General features: G+C 55.1%; 1 protein-coding gene across 2 annotated transcripts in view; it reads right to left on the bottom strand.

Annotated features, from left to right (window-relative positions):
• LOC309891408 (spermatogenesis-associated serine-rich protein 2-like) overlaps positions 1-14,927 on the bottom strand; it is a 20,242-nt gene continuing 5,315 nt past the window's right edge. Inside the window, exons 2-12 of one of the 2 annotated variants that reach the window (XM_082785775.1) lie at positions 14,071-14,150; positions 13,682-13,790; positions 12,825-12,874; positions 11,375-11,633; positions 10,923-11,132; positions 9,041-9,176; positions 3,410-3,468; positions 2,682-2,791; positions 1,629-1,731; positions 1,119-1,336; positions 1-1,024 (exon numbers count right to left, since the gene is read on the bottom strand). In XM_082785775.1, the coding sequence (XP_082641901.1) occupies positions 746-1,024; positions 1,119-1,336; positions 1,629-1,731; positions 2,682-2,791; positions 3,410-3,468; positions 9,041-9,176; positions 10,923-11,132; positions 11,375-11,633; positions 12,825-12,874; positions 13,682-13,790; positions 14,071-14,150 (1,613 nt within the window). In that variant the 3' untranslated portion in view covers positions 1-745. Of the gene's footprint in view, positions 1,025-1,118; positions 1,337-1,628; positions 1,732-2,681; positions 2,792-3,409; positions 3,469-9,040; positions 9,177-10,922; positions 11,136-11,374; positions 11,634-12,824; positions 12,875-13,681; positions 13,791-14,070; positions 14,151-14,927 lie in introns of both variants that reach the window. The other variant, XM_082785774.1, reaches the window with a different exon arrangement.

A 14,927-nucleotide genomic window follows, 5' to 3' on the forward strand; every position in this document is an offset into this window, starting at 1 on the left:
TGAACGTGAACGTCTTTATTCGAACAAGGCTAAAGGAGGACCCGTCGCGCTTCCCACCTGGTATCGCCTAGGATTAGCTCTGCTAATTGATATTGCTATAAATTTAATTTAGGGACAGAGGCCGCGGAAGGAAGGGGAAGGCGAGAAGGGGGGGAGTGAATAAAATGAAGAGATTTCCCCCCAAACATAACAAGAAGAGAGAGGAGCGAAGGGTGCAAACACTGGGTGCGCGTTCCCCCCCCCCTCATGCCCTGAAGGCGGGGGTCTGGATTTCTGCCAGACCCCCCAAAATGCAGCCCCCGGCTCCCCCAAAACCACCTCCAGCCCCCGTTTCGCAGCGCTCAGCCTCATTGCCAGCACGAGGCCGGGGCTGCCACGGGCTCCTCCGAGGTGAGCCCCCAGTGGTGGCACACAGGAAACATAAAAAGAGGCTGGGGGCTGTGTTGGGGCCCCCCCCTGCCGATGGTGGGGTCGGAGCCACAGGGATTTATGGAGGGGAAAGGAAAAGGTGAAAGAAAGGGGAGCGTGGGGAGGGCTGAACACAGGGGGACAGCGCAGCACAGGCGTGAGAACACGGCAGACAACGGAGGGGGGGAAGAAAAAGGGATGAGAAGGAAAAGAAAAAACCAACCGAACCGTGGCATTGAGAACAGAGAAGTGTAAACTTTCCTTCGGTATCAACTCTAGCTAGGAGCTTCCTACAGTCTTGTTCCCTCGCCGGCCCGGAGGGGAGAGCGCAGTGCCCTCAGGAGCTGGCTCCCTCCTGGCGGCTGGCTCGGGGCTTGCGCTGGGGCAGCCCCGCGCTGTGCGTGCTGGGGGGGACGGGGCCGGGCTCCGGGGGCTGCGGCCGGCGGGGGCTGCCCAGGGGCTGGCCCCCCGGGGGGTTCGGATGCTTTCCGTGCGCCTGGCCCGGCCCGCTCCGGTGTCGGTTCCCGCTGGGTCTCCCGGTGGCGGCGGGGGGACCGGGGTGGCGCTGGCCTTGGGACCTGAAAGTGGCTCCTGGGCGCCTGTTCCCCGGAGCAGCCTGGAAGGGAAAAGGGTGGGAGGGTGAGCGAGGGCGGACGGGGGCAGCTCCGGTGCCCCCAAAACAGAGGGAGCCGCCCTGGGGGTGCGGGTACCTCTCGGGGAGGCTGGGGGGGGCGGCTGCTGGTGGCCCCCAGCGCTGCTGCCTCTGCAGGGGCCGAGGGTTTCTTGCTCGCTGTGGTAAGGCTCGAGGCGGAGGCAGAGGCACAGGCGGGGCTGGAGGGAGCGGAGGGCTCGCTGGGACTGCTCAGGGGCACGGCTGTGACAGAGCTGCACCGGGAGCGGGTGGAGTAGCTGTTCTTTGGATGAGAAACTGGAAGAGAAATAGCCCAAAATTCGCCTTCTGCATGCGGGAACCCAACCACTCGCCCCCCCCAGCTGCTGCTGGGGCAGCTCGGGGCTGGAGCTGAAGGCTTGAACAGCAACAGAGCTTTTTGTGGCAAGATTAAACTTCTGTTGTGGGGACCCTAAAGGGGCACAGCTCACGGGGAAAGGAAGGAGAACAGAGCCCCAGGCAAGGGAGGGCTGTCCCCCAGCCGACTCCTCTCCCATTGTTACATTTTGGGGACAGACAGTGCAGTTTTGGTGGCTCCCAGCCCGCTCACCTTGCCCGAAGGAGGCGATGCTCTTCTTCAGCACGTCCAGATCGCAGGTGAACCGCGCCACCCTGCCCAGCTCCTCGTCGTACTTCCTCTCGCTCACGAAGTGCTTCAGAGAAAAGAGAGAAAACGCGTTAATTCAGCCCGGGCACCGAGTTACAGAGCACAGGAATGGGAGACGGAGACAAAGCTCTCCTGTTTTGGCCTAGTAACGGGTATCTGAGCTGCTTGAAAAGCCTCGGCTGAGAAGGCAGGCGGCTACAAGGACTTAAGGAAACCAATGAACAGATTTTTATCCTGCATGACTTTCTCCTCCATGCAAACAGCCTTCCTCGGGCCCCGGGAACCCAGCTGCAGCCTCACAGCAGCTCCAGTCCACAGCCAGCGCTGTGCAGGCCTCTGCTCTGGATGCTCAGAGGCAACAGGTTCCTCGGCTGCACTAATCCTGCTACAGGGGCGAGTGCTGCAGGAGAACAGAGGTGACAGCAGCTCGGTTTTCAAGCTGGAGTTTAATTGATCCTTCACGCAACTTCGCACTGACCTCTTGTGACAGGAGCTGGTGTGCCGGCGAGCAGAAGTGTTTTACAGAATATAAAAGCAACTCATGCACAGCAGGCAGGCTCTCCGAGCTAGGTGGAAAGGCAGAGGTCAGCCTGCACCAGCGGGAGGTTTTCACTACTGCTCCGAGGACAAAGCTGCAGCTTGGCCACGTTCCCGGTCCCTGTGCCAGTTCACAATGGCTGAAGGTTGAACTGCACGCACCGGGGTTAATGTTTGGATGGTCGTTTGTTGGCTGAAGTCAGTATTTTATAAACACAAAACATGCTAAGAGTGAAGATTTGGGATGCAGGGTCCCAGGCCCTGCTGCGTGGCTGTAGACAGCAGGATGCAGAGCGCTGGTGACGCTTTTGGACGCTACGGAGAGCAGGAAAGCCTTGCACACAACACAGAACTGCACCCAGAAGCACCAAGAACCCAGGAGGTTACAAAAAAAGTGTGCTGTGTTTGGGTGAGAGTTAGATCAGGTTAGATCAGACAGGAGCAGAGCGGGAAGCTCACCTTTATGTCAGCTCTGAGCTCGACCAGCTGCTCCTCCGACATCCGCACCGCCACGTCAGTCATCTTCTTCAGGGCCTCGGCTTTCCTCTGTCGGCTCACCAGGATTTCCACTGCAGAACAGATCGCAGCTCAGATCGACACCGGAGCAGCCCCAGCCCCTTATTGGTAAGCAGCAGGTGCCCCACAGCCCCCACGGACAGCCCCGTGCCAGCTGCAGAGCAGCCCCAGCTCCCCCCGCCGCAGCCACTCGCGTCTCCAGACGCAGACAGAACCTGAGCTGGGAGCTGACTCGGAGACGGGCACGACACGCAGCTTTAGCAGCTTTGCCTCGCTCCTCTCCCCATGCTAACTACTTCCCCGGGGCCTCCTGGACTCAGGGGGTTGGTGCCGTGTCCCCGTGGAGCTTCCTAACGGCACCAGGCAGGCTGACAAAGCCCGTTCCAGCTGCCCAAAATGCCAAAACGCTCAGCAACGGCTGTCAGAAGGGTGCAGCTCATCCCCCCCCTCTAACGGGGGCACAGAGCACACAGGCTGTGACCCATGTCAGGCAGCAAACAATCTGATCAGATAGCTCAAGGTACGGGGCAAGTTCTGGCTGCGCAGCACACTCCGTATTTAGAACAACGTGAGCAGGAAATAAATCAAAATCTGCTCCTCGGGGGGCTGCCTCTTTAGGGCGCAGCAGCACCTACACCTCGCCGGGTGCTGGAATAAAGCTGGAGCCTTACTTGCTTCTGCTTTCACTTTGTCCATTTCAGCCAGCAACGCCACCTCGCGATCCATAAGGCTGGGGAAAAAAACAGAGAAAGGAAAAGGATTTAGTAACCAAACAAAGGGGACACGAGATCCTACGGCAGAGGCGCAGCGGTGGCGGTTTCTGGGTTTGTTGGCCAGCGAGCGGAGACCAACAGAGGGCAGCAGGAGCCCACCGCCAGCCCGGCTTTGTTCCGAGTGGTGCTGCAGGCTCTGCTGGCACAAAACTTGCTCTGGTCAGCGCGGAGCACGGCGCTGCCTTCCCCAAATTCAGCTGGGTGCGTGGTCACCTTACTCCGGTAAAGTCAGAGCCACTTGGCAAGGGCAGAGGGAACGGCAGCTGTGCCGCTGGACTTTAACAGAGCAAAGCGAGGGCGCAGCTTGTGGGAGAGTTGCTCAGGGCACCGACCAGCAGGGCAGGATGGGATCCTCGGCTCCGGGTATTCAGGCACCTCTTCCCCCACAGCAGCCACTGTGAAGCCACCTGGTTGCCTTGCTTCACTCTTACAGCCTCGGTAGTTAATTAAACCTAGAAAAGCGTCCAGAATCCCCAGCTCGGGTGCTCTGCCTCACTTCACGGCAGGGCGCACGCTGCCGATCCCAAAAGGCTGCAGGGCTGACTCGGGAGCAGTCCCCACCACCCACCTCTTACGGTCCAAGGGTTTTTCACCCAGGGTGGGAGCACCCCAGGGGGTCACAGCGAAGCATCGCCCCTCGCCAGGAGGCTCCGCGTGCCTCGAGCGTGTCCGTTGCCACGAGACCGTGATTCCCCCGGGTGTCACAGCAGCAGTCTTTGTGCAAGCAGAGCCGTGCAGCTACCAAATTCAGCACGTTTGGGCAACCGAGAGCCTGCCAGCACGGCAGGGCAGGGCAGGGAGCTCTGCAACACCCTCGCTCGCAGCCTGAAGAGGAGGGCTCCGGTCCCACCGAGTGACCAGGGTTACAACGGGAGAGGAAACACCAGTGCTCCCACTCCGGCCAGAGCCAGGTACTGGTGGCTGCTGTTCTGCACTGTAAGGAATCCAACCCCTCACACACACCCTCCTGGAAATGTTTCTGCACTACGCCTCCCACAGCAAATCCTCGGCTGTGCCGGCGGCATCACTGCAGCTCACCTCCCCTCGGCCACCGCCAGCGGCTTCAACACGTTCAACACCCAGCCTGTAACGTTCATTTCAGTTCCTGGTCTCTAAATATACGTCCTGGTTTCGGCTAGGAGGGAGTTAATTTCCCCCTAGCAGCTGTTACGGTGCTGTGTTTGGGATTCAGGATGAGAACAGCCTTGATAACACCCCGATGTTTTAATTGTGGCAGAGCAGTGCTCGCACCGAGCCAAGGACGTTTCAGCTCCTCGCTGTCCTGCCAGCGGGCTGGGGGTGCAGCAAGGAGCTGGGGGGGCGACAGACCCAGGACAGCTGACCCCAAACTGGCCAAAGGGGCATTCCGTACCTTATGGGGTCAGGCTGGGAATTAATATAGGGGGCTGGCTGGGTTAGGGGGACCGGGTGGTGAGCAATGGCATTGGTGCATCGCTTGTTTGTGCACATTATTAGCAGTAGTACTATTACCATTATTATTTTCCTTTCTTGTCCTAACAAACTGCCTCTGTCTCAACCCACAGCCTTTCATTTCCTTCTCATTCTCTCCCCCATCCCAGAGAGGGATGGGAGAGGGCGAGGGAACGGCGCAGTGACAGCAAAGCTCGCCTTGCACGCGTGAGCTTTCCGCTGCTTGCAGTGCAGACACCGAATTAGACCAAGGGCGATATCAGCAAAGCACAGGGGCAGCCCTTCAGCACAGGCCACGGGCTTTTTCAGCGAGAAAAGGTTTGCCTGAAGATGGGAAGAGTATTTATTTTAGCAGCCGCCTGAAAGGGAACCCACAGGGCAGCTGAAATGCAAACTCGAGCCGCGGCTCCCGCTCCTCTGCATGTCAGAGAGGATGGAAGCGAGATCAATTTAAACAATTCCCTCTGAACAGCAGCTTTGACATTTGGCGGCTTCTGTTGATTTATCGCTCTGTCCATCTGCCTTTTCAGGGCAGGAATTGTTCCTGCTCGGAGCACAGCAGGGGCCTGATCCAGGTCAGGCACTCTCAGCCCAACTGCGCAAATACAACAGCGCGTGTCAAAAGCTACGCTAATAAGGCTTCACCTTGTTTCCAGCCGTCCCCAGTGCAGCTCGACCTGGCTCCACAACAGCAGAAGCAAGGGCAGGGTCCAGGGAGATGCCCCCGGTGCCTGCCCGGGGCCACATCACCGCAGGAATCCCCTGGAGCTGCAGCTGAAAGGGTGCGAGCGTGGCCACGACGATTAACCGGGTGCAGGAACAGGCTGGCCACGCTACCCACCCCATAAACATCCCCTCCCTGAGCACACACATCACTCCCTGGGAGCCAGTGCCTGCGTTCCAGGGGCTGGTTCGGGCTTCCTCCCGCAGGCAGACCCACACGCACCCCGGCACAGCTTCCAGCCTGCGTCCCTTTGTAATTTAATTTACTCAGCAGAGCTCAGCTGGAGGCCTTTACCCAATTTTACAGTTGGGCTGGCTGAGGAACAGAGGTCAAGTTGCTCAGCCCGAGCTTTGCGTGACGAGTGACTCAGAGCAGCCCCCGGCTCTCTTCCACCCCGAGAAGCCCCCCCCAGGGCTTCTGCTCCCCGCTGCCCCAACCGCCTGCCCCCGGCTCCGCGCTGCTCTGTCCCCGGGACACGAACACAAACCTGCCTCTGCCAGAAGGGCTGGGCTCAAAGAAAGGGAGCTGAGGAAGAAAGAGGGGCAGCAGATGAACCAGGAGCTGCCGAAGATGAAATAAAGCTGAGTGCTCAGCTCAGACCCAGCCGCCAGGAGAGGGGCTCTCGGCCCCGTGCCCACCTCGGTGTGCAGCGCTGAGCTCACCCACCCCACCCTAAAGGCTCGGGGGGGCTCTGATTTGCTGCTTTCCCTGCCAGAAGAAAATATTTTTCCTGCAGGAAAAATATTCTGGGAATTGGGGACTGTCGGGACTCCCTCGTTGAGGTTACCCCATCGTCCCCCAGCCCAGAGGGCTGCAGGAAAGCTGGGGAGGGACTCTGTAAGGGGGTGGGGTGGTAGGAAAAGGAGTAATGGCTTTAAAGTAAAAGAGGGCAGGTTTATGTTAGATAAAAGGAAGAAATTCTTCACTCTGAGGGTGGCGAGGCACTGGAACAGGTTGCTCCATCCCCAGCAGTGCCCAAGGCCAGGCCCATGGGAGGGGTCCCATCCATGGCAGGGGCTTGGGATCAGATGGGCTCTGAGGTCCCTTCTAACCCAAACCACTCTATGATTGCATGATAAATCCTCTCACAGCAGGAAACCCACCCCTGCCCCTCGGGGTGGATTTCGGAGATGTGTCGTGTGCCTGGCCTCGGTGCAGGTCTGCCCACGGCGTGTTTCTGGCGAGGGGATGAAGCCCGGAGCCCTCACTGGTTAAAAGGCCACCCGAGGTGCGTCTGTGACACACAGGAGCTGGAACGGTCCCCGCTTTGCTTCTCATGTTTCCTGTTTCAGATGAACAAACCTGCCTTTAAATCAGGTTTGCCTTTGGTAGGACGCCAGCCGGAGCAGTGATTCAGCAAGAGGATTTCACTGCCGGATCTCGTCCTATGCCACGGGGTTTTAAAATCCACTAATTGTTCTCTGGGTCAGGAGTGGGGGGGGGGGGGAGAGAAAAAAAAGAAAGCTGTGACGGAACAAATGACGTCTCAGCTCACCGGCAGCTGCATCACTTTCGGGAAAAGGAAGGTGAATCTTTCCTGAATGCCCTAACTGCAGAGGGGCTGCCTGTGGGCTGCGTGGGGCCGGTGCCTTGCTGGGTGTTTGTCAGAAGGTTCCTGGTGGCCCCGTGCCAGGGGAAAAGGCTCCCGGTGGCCCCGTGCCAGGCCGGCTCCCGGAACCGTGCGTCCTGCTTCGCCCGCCCGCCCTATGGGAGCAGCGCCGCGGGCCTGGACTTGGGTCTTTAACCTCGCCGAACGTGAAGCAAGCCTTCTGCAGGTGATAACACAAAGCCAAAGGGTGAGGATTGCTTATACAGAGCCGGGCACGGTAACCAGCAGAATGACATTTTCCGAAGCAAGGGAGGGTTTTAAGTGATGTTGTAAGGTTGGGAGGCCGATAAAACCCAGCAGAACCCACTGCGTGCGGTGGTGACGCTGAATCGGCCTCAGTCGTGACTCGGCAGCCACTATCAGCAGGGGCTGATATGAATACGAACACACCCGAGTTAGGGCTACAAATCTCTCAGCCATCAGCAGGGAAAATCCCCTCCTGCCACAGCTTTTCCAGAGCACGAGAGGGGCTGGGAGCTCCTCGTCCAGCTTTGGCTCAGAGACCACAAGTGTTAGAAAGCATCAAAACAGGGGGGAGGGCACGCAGACACTGCCAACCCTGCCTCTCCCTCTCACCTCTTTTGTTGAGTTCAAAAGTCATCCATAAACACTCTTTGTCACTATTTTTAGCACATGCTGAATTTAAATGCACGGGCAGCATTCTGCTCCAGGAGAGCACTTCCTGGTAGCAAAGTTCAACACAAGTACACGCAGGAGAAAAAAAAAAAAAGCCCAGGCTGAACAACCAAGTTCGCTGAAGGGCTTCAGAATTCGGCAATCTTTACATCACTACCACTAAACACTCTTGCCTCTGAGGCCACAGAGTTTACAGACACAGATAGCTTTTGACACAGATTTGCACGTCTGCCAAGTCTCTAATCCTTCGGCGTGATAGCAGCGGTTTAGTTACTTGTCAAATATTACTCACTCCAGGCAAGGAGAACTCTCTGTGCAGTTTCTTATGAATATTTCTCCACCAAAAGCAATCACGTTTGTATAACCAAGAAGAACAACTTCTCACTAATACACTCAGTCAGCCAGGACAGCAAGTGCATCTGATGTTAGGACTTTTGGAATATCGCCTTAAAGCACTTACCCAAAACAATGAAAACGTTCATTAAAAAGACCTGATTACACACGTAGGGAACATCGTGCCCAGTATTAAGAGCTTGGTTTAAAAAGGGAGAAGTAATGCTCTACAGAATGATCCTTATTGTGTATTTATGCCTTGGGAAGGATCCTGCTCTTCCACATTCTATTGAACCCTCATTTGAAGACGTCAAATATAAATGTTTGTTTTGAAAAGACGCAAGCTGCCGCACTCTTTGCTCCCAACACCTCTCCTTCCAGCACCTAGCAGCCAGCAGTTATCTGGAGAGTTCCTTGCCTTATCTGGGTCTAAGATGGCTTTATGGTGCCAGGTTAACTCTCGGACAAAAGCAGTGCCAAAGATCGTCAAGGACCCGGATGGACACACCGAAGCCTCGAAGGTGCTTTAGCCTCCTGCTGCACGAGGGGGATGACAGCTCAAACGCAGGCCCGGCAAAGCTGCCTGCAAAGAAGGCTTCTAAAAACTGCAGAGCACAGGACTTTAGACTCCAGCTTATTCTTTACAACATGCTGAGCTCTCAGACGCTGAAGAACGGTGCTTGGCCAGCAAGGCAAACACCAGCATGCCATTAGGCTGACTAGAAAGCTGAAGTCCTATTCCAAACCCATTGATCTTAATCCTCAACATCTGGATCCGTTCCTACATTTTACTTACCTGCTCTGCAGTTCAGCAAAGACCTGCTTCATCTTCTTAATGGAAGCATCCATTTCCTCTTTCACCACCACCCGGTACCGAGCCAGTGAAACGGTGCAGCGCTGGAGATCCTTCACTGATTTTTCAATATTAGAACCTACCAAGAGACAGGGAGAGCTCAAACAGCCGTGTCAATCACACTGCTAAATCCTCCCACCAGGGATAAATCAAGAGATGGCTTTCCCTCTTATTTTAACACCGCGCACTGCTTGGTTTTAAAAATTTCCTTCCCCAGCACAAAGGCACTAGGTTCAGCAGGGGCGGCCCTAGAGATTTTCCTGCTTAGGAAAGAGCTTCCAGAGCTTGTGGAATTTCCTTCAGTGGGCAGAGATGTCCCTCCACATTTTCAAATACATGATGAGAATCATAGAATTTCTTCCTTATACCTAATCTAAGCCTACCCTCTTTTAATTTAAAGCCATTACTCCTTGTCCTACCACCGTACTTACACCAAATGCATCTCTGAGTCGCTTCCGTGTGTGAGAAACCAAGTGGTGTTTTTGCAACAGAAGGTGTTTTTGCAGTGGAAAATTCCACTAACCTTGCATATCCAACAGTGATTGTGTGGCACAGCAGTGGGGAGTTACGTTAAGCAGATAAGGGGAAGGTCCCACTGTCCCAAAATAAGGATAGCTAAGAACAACAGGATGAGCAGCACAAAATCAGTAAAAACAAAAATCACGGGCCCTCTAGTCATGAGAGAAGGAGGAAAAAGAAAAGGAAACGGAGAAATTAACAGTTGGTCAAATTAAATAAGGTATAGAAGTGCGTCGAGTAGGTTGTGAACCTGTAGTACTCAGCCAAGGAGGAAATGGGAGAACTCAGGTGTTGGGTAATAGGGAATAATATAAGGTTATGATAAACTTCTACTGCGTGCTCCTGCTTGCAGAGCACCTGCCATTGCAATCATGAATAAAATAGCTTCACAGAAGACCCTGTCTGAAAAAAATTGAGATTTTTCTCACATGTGTTAGGGACAGGAAACAAGGGAAGCGAATTCAGCTCCCAAGACCAGCACACAGCATCACTGAGTGAAACGGCTCTTTGCCTGGGGAAGAGAAGTATCTCGGGAGCTAAAATTAAATCTGTACAAAAGGTTATTTCCTCAGCCCAGGAGACGAGAGGATTGGCTCTCTGCTGCCAGGGTTAGTCTCTGCATCCCAGCTCGCCATCAGGGCGCAGCACCTTGCCTGAGCCCTCTGCAGCTTGCCGGAGTGCAGTTGCCCCCTGCCAAGCTCCATTAACAACTGCTCATTACAGCTTTGGCGAGCAGCACCAAGGTGAACCACCACCACCGCGTCTCACCGCGCTAAGTATAATAACTGCGAGCACAATCGGGGTCTCTGAGGTCCTTCCTGTCCCCCCTTGTTATTGTAAGAACTCAGCTGTGGAGAAAGCACTCAAAGGAGGAAAAAAAATGTGGTGGAAGGAGGCTGTCACTTCTTGTAACGGGGCTGGACCAAACTTCTGGCCTTGTGACAAATTCTCACAAAAGATGAGAAACAACCTAAAGGCTCGGTGAGGGAGCACGCAGAAGAATGGGCTAAACGTATGCAGCGAGACTGGCTGCCTCCTCCCCGGCTTCTCACACACACATGGGTTTGCTGCCCCGGGCACTACAGCTAAACTGCTGTCAAGATTCCCCACTGTGCATAGGGGAGAAGAGGAGAAGAGTGCGAGTCGGTGGCCAGATAATACGAAGCACGTTAGCTTGCATTAAAATCAAAGTCCAGCACGCCTCACCGCTATCTGCCAGTGACACCGTGGAAGAGGTGGTGAGAATTTGGCCAGCAGCAACCTGCCGTGGCACCGGAGAGGGTGCAGACCCCCCCCAGGGCCTTACCGAGCTTCTTGTTGGCAGGTGAGACGGGAACGTCGTCCAGCCGCGCTCCGGGCAGGCAGGCAGGAGCCGAGGTGCTCGCCGTGGATCTGGACAGAGACCTGCTAGCGCTCCTCTGCTCAGGCCGCTGTCTAAGAGATGAAGGGCTCTGGGAAGGATGCATGGTGAGCGATTTTGTGTCAAAGCCTGCTATTCCATTCTCTAGCTCAGGCACTGCTGTAGAAAAGCACACTCGTTTACAGGGGAACGCGAGGAGGACAGCAGAGCCCTGACCGCCTCTTTACGACAGCGAGCAGAAAGCAGAAAGCGAGGCGAGCTGCTCGCTCCTGAAGAGCCGTCCAAAGAGCTCAGCACCCAGAGCTGACCCGAAACAAAGGAACCCAACGGGCAAGAGGCAGCCCTCTGCTCTTTAAAGGCTCGGTGCCCGTCTCCTGCGGCACCCTACAGAGACTGACCTGTTCTATCAGGCATGGCTGGTGCGGCGGACTCGCAATCCTCTAGCTCCCTGGCATCAACCGAGAGCGCATCCAAACGTTCGCTGAGCGAGTCCACAGACTCGGTGTCGTGGGCGCAGCCGTTCACATGGTAACCGTTAATCCCACCCTGCTCCGAGTCCGCCGACGGCTCCTCTTCAGTGGGCACCAATTTCCCGGGGTCTGCGAGGCCAGGGCTCGGCTCGGCTTGCGGTTTCGGTTTGGTTTTCTTCTTCTTGTTCTGAGGATTAGGCATCCGCGCCACAAAGGGGGGAAAGAAAGAAAAAAAAAACAAAAACACGTTAAGCTTAATTCCTAAAGGGAAAATTAAGCTTATGCTTACTGGCTGAAAGTAGCTGAATTAAGTGCTTTTTCGGCCAGCCTGGCTGTTGATCCTATTAACAGTCGGAGGGATTTATTCCACAATGAGGACAGATACGGGGGCATTAACGCGACACGAATGCGTTATCCTCTCTGGCGGTGCGCCAGCGAGACCAAGGCTGCGTAACCGATGGGCAACGGGAGAGATTTGGGGCCACAACCCGCAGCAGCCCCGCGCCGCTCGGGGGGAGCTCCCAGGGCTTTCTGCGGCAGCCAGGCAGAACTTTCTTTTATTCCAGTCCTCGCTCTGACAAAAATTCCCCCGTTTCCCAGCACGTGGCTGTGCAGTCGCAGTTTCTCCCTCCCCGTTTCATTCTGGTGCTTTTCAAGAATTCAAAGGAGCCCTTCTGAATAATTACGATTTGATTCTTGCCCTGGTGGATTTAGACATTATAATATCAAGTCCTGGAACTTTGCAAATCTTTATTTAACCGTTTCACAGGGGTCTGAGCAGAGAACTAGGCAAAACAGGCGAGGAAGCTTACATGACACAGAAATATATTTCCACAGACCTCAGCATTAAATGCAACTGTTCAGCTCCAAAGGTTACCGATGAAAAATGGAACTGGACGACTATCCGAACAGTGAATTACAGAGCTCTGTGGAAATAAAGGGACCTGAGAAAGATTTACTTCAGCGTGGGGCTGGGAGTGTGGATTAGGGGTCCTGCGGAGGGTCAGCAGAATAAAAGCTATCGCTAGGGCAGTAAGTCTCGAAGCCTTTTTTCCGCTGCTGCACCCACCACAATGTGCCTGACAACTAAATTGAATGCAAATGGGGTGAGACGATGATGTTTACAACTTGCACTGAAGTTACCGTGTAAATCATTGCCCTGAATGGTGAGGCACCTGAAAACCTAGTGAGCGTCTCGGGGAGTCTGCTCTGCTACCATCAATATACGCGTTTGTTCTCTGCTTTCTTTTCTCATTGAAATTATGAGGAATGCTTGCTGTTCTCTGCAGCCTGGATTTATGCCCTCCCTCATCCTCAAAAAAAAAAATAAATAAAAAAGGAGATAAATACCTTAGTAAAGTATATTTAAAGGCATTACCTTTTTTTTGCCTGTTACAGTCCACTCTTTCAGTACTTCGCTGGCATTGCCTAAAACAAAAAGGCAGAGGTGAGCGGTGGACAAGGCACCTGCCTCCAGCCCTTTCACGTGGAAGCACCTCCACACCTGGCACCAGCCGTGACACTTCCTACGCCCAGCAGTTTCAGTTCTCTTGGCTGACGTAACAAAAGGATCGGTTTCGTTTTTGCTCTGGCCCGAAGAGGACTACACCCTTAGTACACAGGCCAGCTGTTTCCAGACAAACATCCTTGCTTTGGCTCTGTCACAGCACAGGTTTGGGTGTTCAGAGCCCTGCAGGAGCAGTTCTGAGCTCGGGGGCAGACACACACTGGATTTCTCTTCCAGGGACCCCAGCTCAGGATGCCCAAAGCCTCCATGGGTTCCGTGTGGCTGTCTGTGCTGGTCAGCACAGCAACAAGAGCAGCAAAGCGAGGGGCAGCATCACCAGCAGGGTCAGAAAACCCATCTAACACAGCACAAAGCACAGACAGCAACTCTGGAAGCTGAAGACGTGCCTGGTTTTGCACACAAGAGCAAGAGTTTCTGTGATTGCACACCGAACACCCATTACCTAACGAGCTATCGAGTACTTCTCTCTGCCTTGACCCCCGGATGGACAAACACCACCAGAAATTGGGAAGGAATTGGCTGCTGCTCGCCTTTGTGCAGAGCTTGTACTTGGGCGTGCTGGGAAGCTCCAAGAGCTCCCTGCCAACTGGGGCACTTACACACAGCCCCAGCTGCACGAGCACTGTTGCTTCCCAAAAAAGGTCCACGGACAGGGCAGGTCCGAGTCCCGAGGCCACAAAGCCAGCCAAAAAACCCACCACGGTTACCTTCCATGAAGGCCTGCACCGTTCTGTCCACGCAGTTGTCGAAGTGCTGCAGCACGAGGACGATCTCGTTGTTGCTCCTGTTGGGGACGATGGCACGCACTGCGCTGATCTGGAGGGAAGGGAAGAGGTGACACGTAAACCACCCGCTTTCCCCCGCGCTGTGCCTGCAGCGACCCTTCTGCAAGCAGTCTGAAACCCTTAACTGATGACTTCCTTATAAAACTTTAATGTGCCGGGACGATTTAGCCTGAATAAAATTTTGCTTTTGACAGAACTGCAGTTAGCTCCCAGACAGAAGCATATTTCACCTCCGAGAGCAGATAAAGATACAGCGTTCACGAGCTCTTCCACAGCACGTGGCGAGTTCAGGTCTCGGCAGACACATTTACCTTCTCCTTCATGTTTTCAAAGGTTCCTCCTTGGGCCATCACGGTGTTGGACTGCACATCAAAAATAAACCCAGACGGATCTGTGAAGACAAAGGAGAGGGAGGCTGTCTTCTGAACAACAGGCACCAGGAGGCGTTTGGAGGGAGACGAAGCGAGGTCAGCCCCGGCTGGTTGCCTTGCCGGGGAGGAGGCTGAAATCCTACAGACGCACAGCGTCCGCGGGCCGCTCCTGTTACCGGAGGGTAACCAGCCGTGACGTCCCAGCCTCGCTCCAGGACCAGGTTCTGTTTCACCAGCCGGGGTGCCACGAAGTAATCCCGGCTGCACCCAGCGTGCCAACGCCCCGCTGACCTCAGGAAGCCAATAAAACTCTGACACCAACCACGGGGCAGAGCCGTGAGCCAACAAACACAAGCCCCAGCAGGGCTGGCCCGCGAGAGAGCCTCGCTGAGGCCGACCCGTTCCACCCCCCCCGTTTCTGCATTAATCTTTTACTGAGCCCAGTAATAAAGAGTTAATGACAGCCTCAGCGCGAGAGCCTTGGAGCAGCGCGCTCACCAATTTCCTCCACCTGGAGGTACAAATGGCAAGCAGCCTGATAAATGGGGTTGAAGATTCAGCCGCTCGCGCTCCCCGCCAGCTGTGATCTCCAAGGTAATGCTTCTTTTCCAAAAGAGACCCGCAATTGAGGTGGCCATCGCCAACAGCTCTGCTCCCTGCCAGCGAGCAAAGGTCGCCGAAATCCGCGGGCCCTGCTGCGAGAGAGCACCACGAGGGGCTGGGATCCCAGACCCACGCTGGATTTGGCTGCCAAAGGTTTGCGCAGCCCAGATTTCAGGTTTGCTACGGAAAAGGCA

This window comes from Aythya marila (assembly GCF_965140915.1).
Source record: "Aythya marila genome assembly, contig: HAP1_HAP1_SCAFFOLD_174, whole genome shotgun sequence".
In the NCBI taxonomy this organism is placed as follows: Eukaryota; Metazoa; Chordata; class Aves; order Anseriformes; family Anatidae; genus Aythya; species Aythya marila.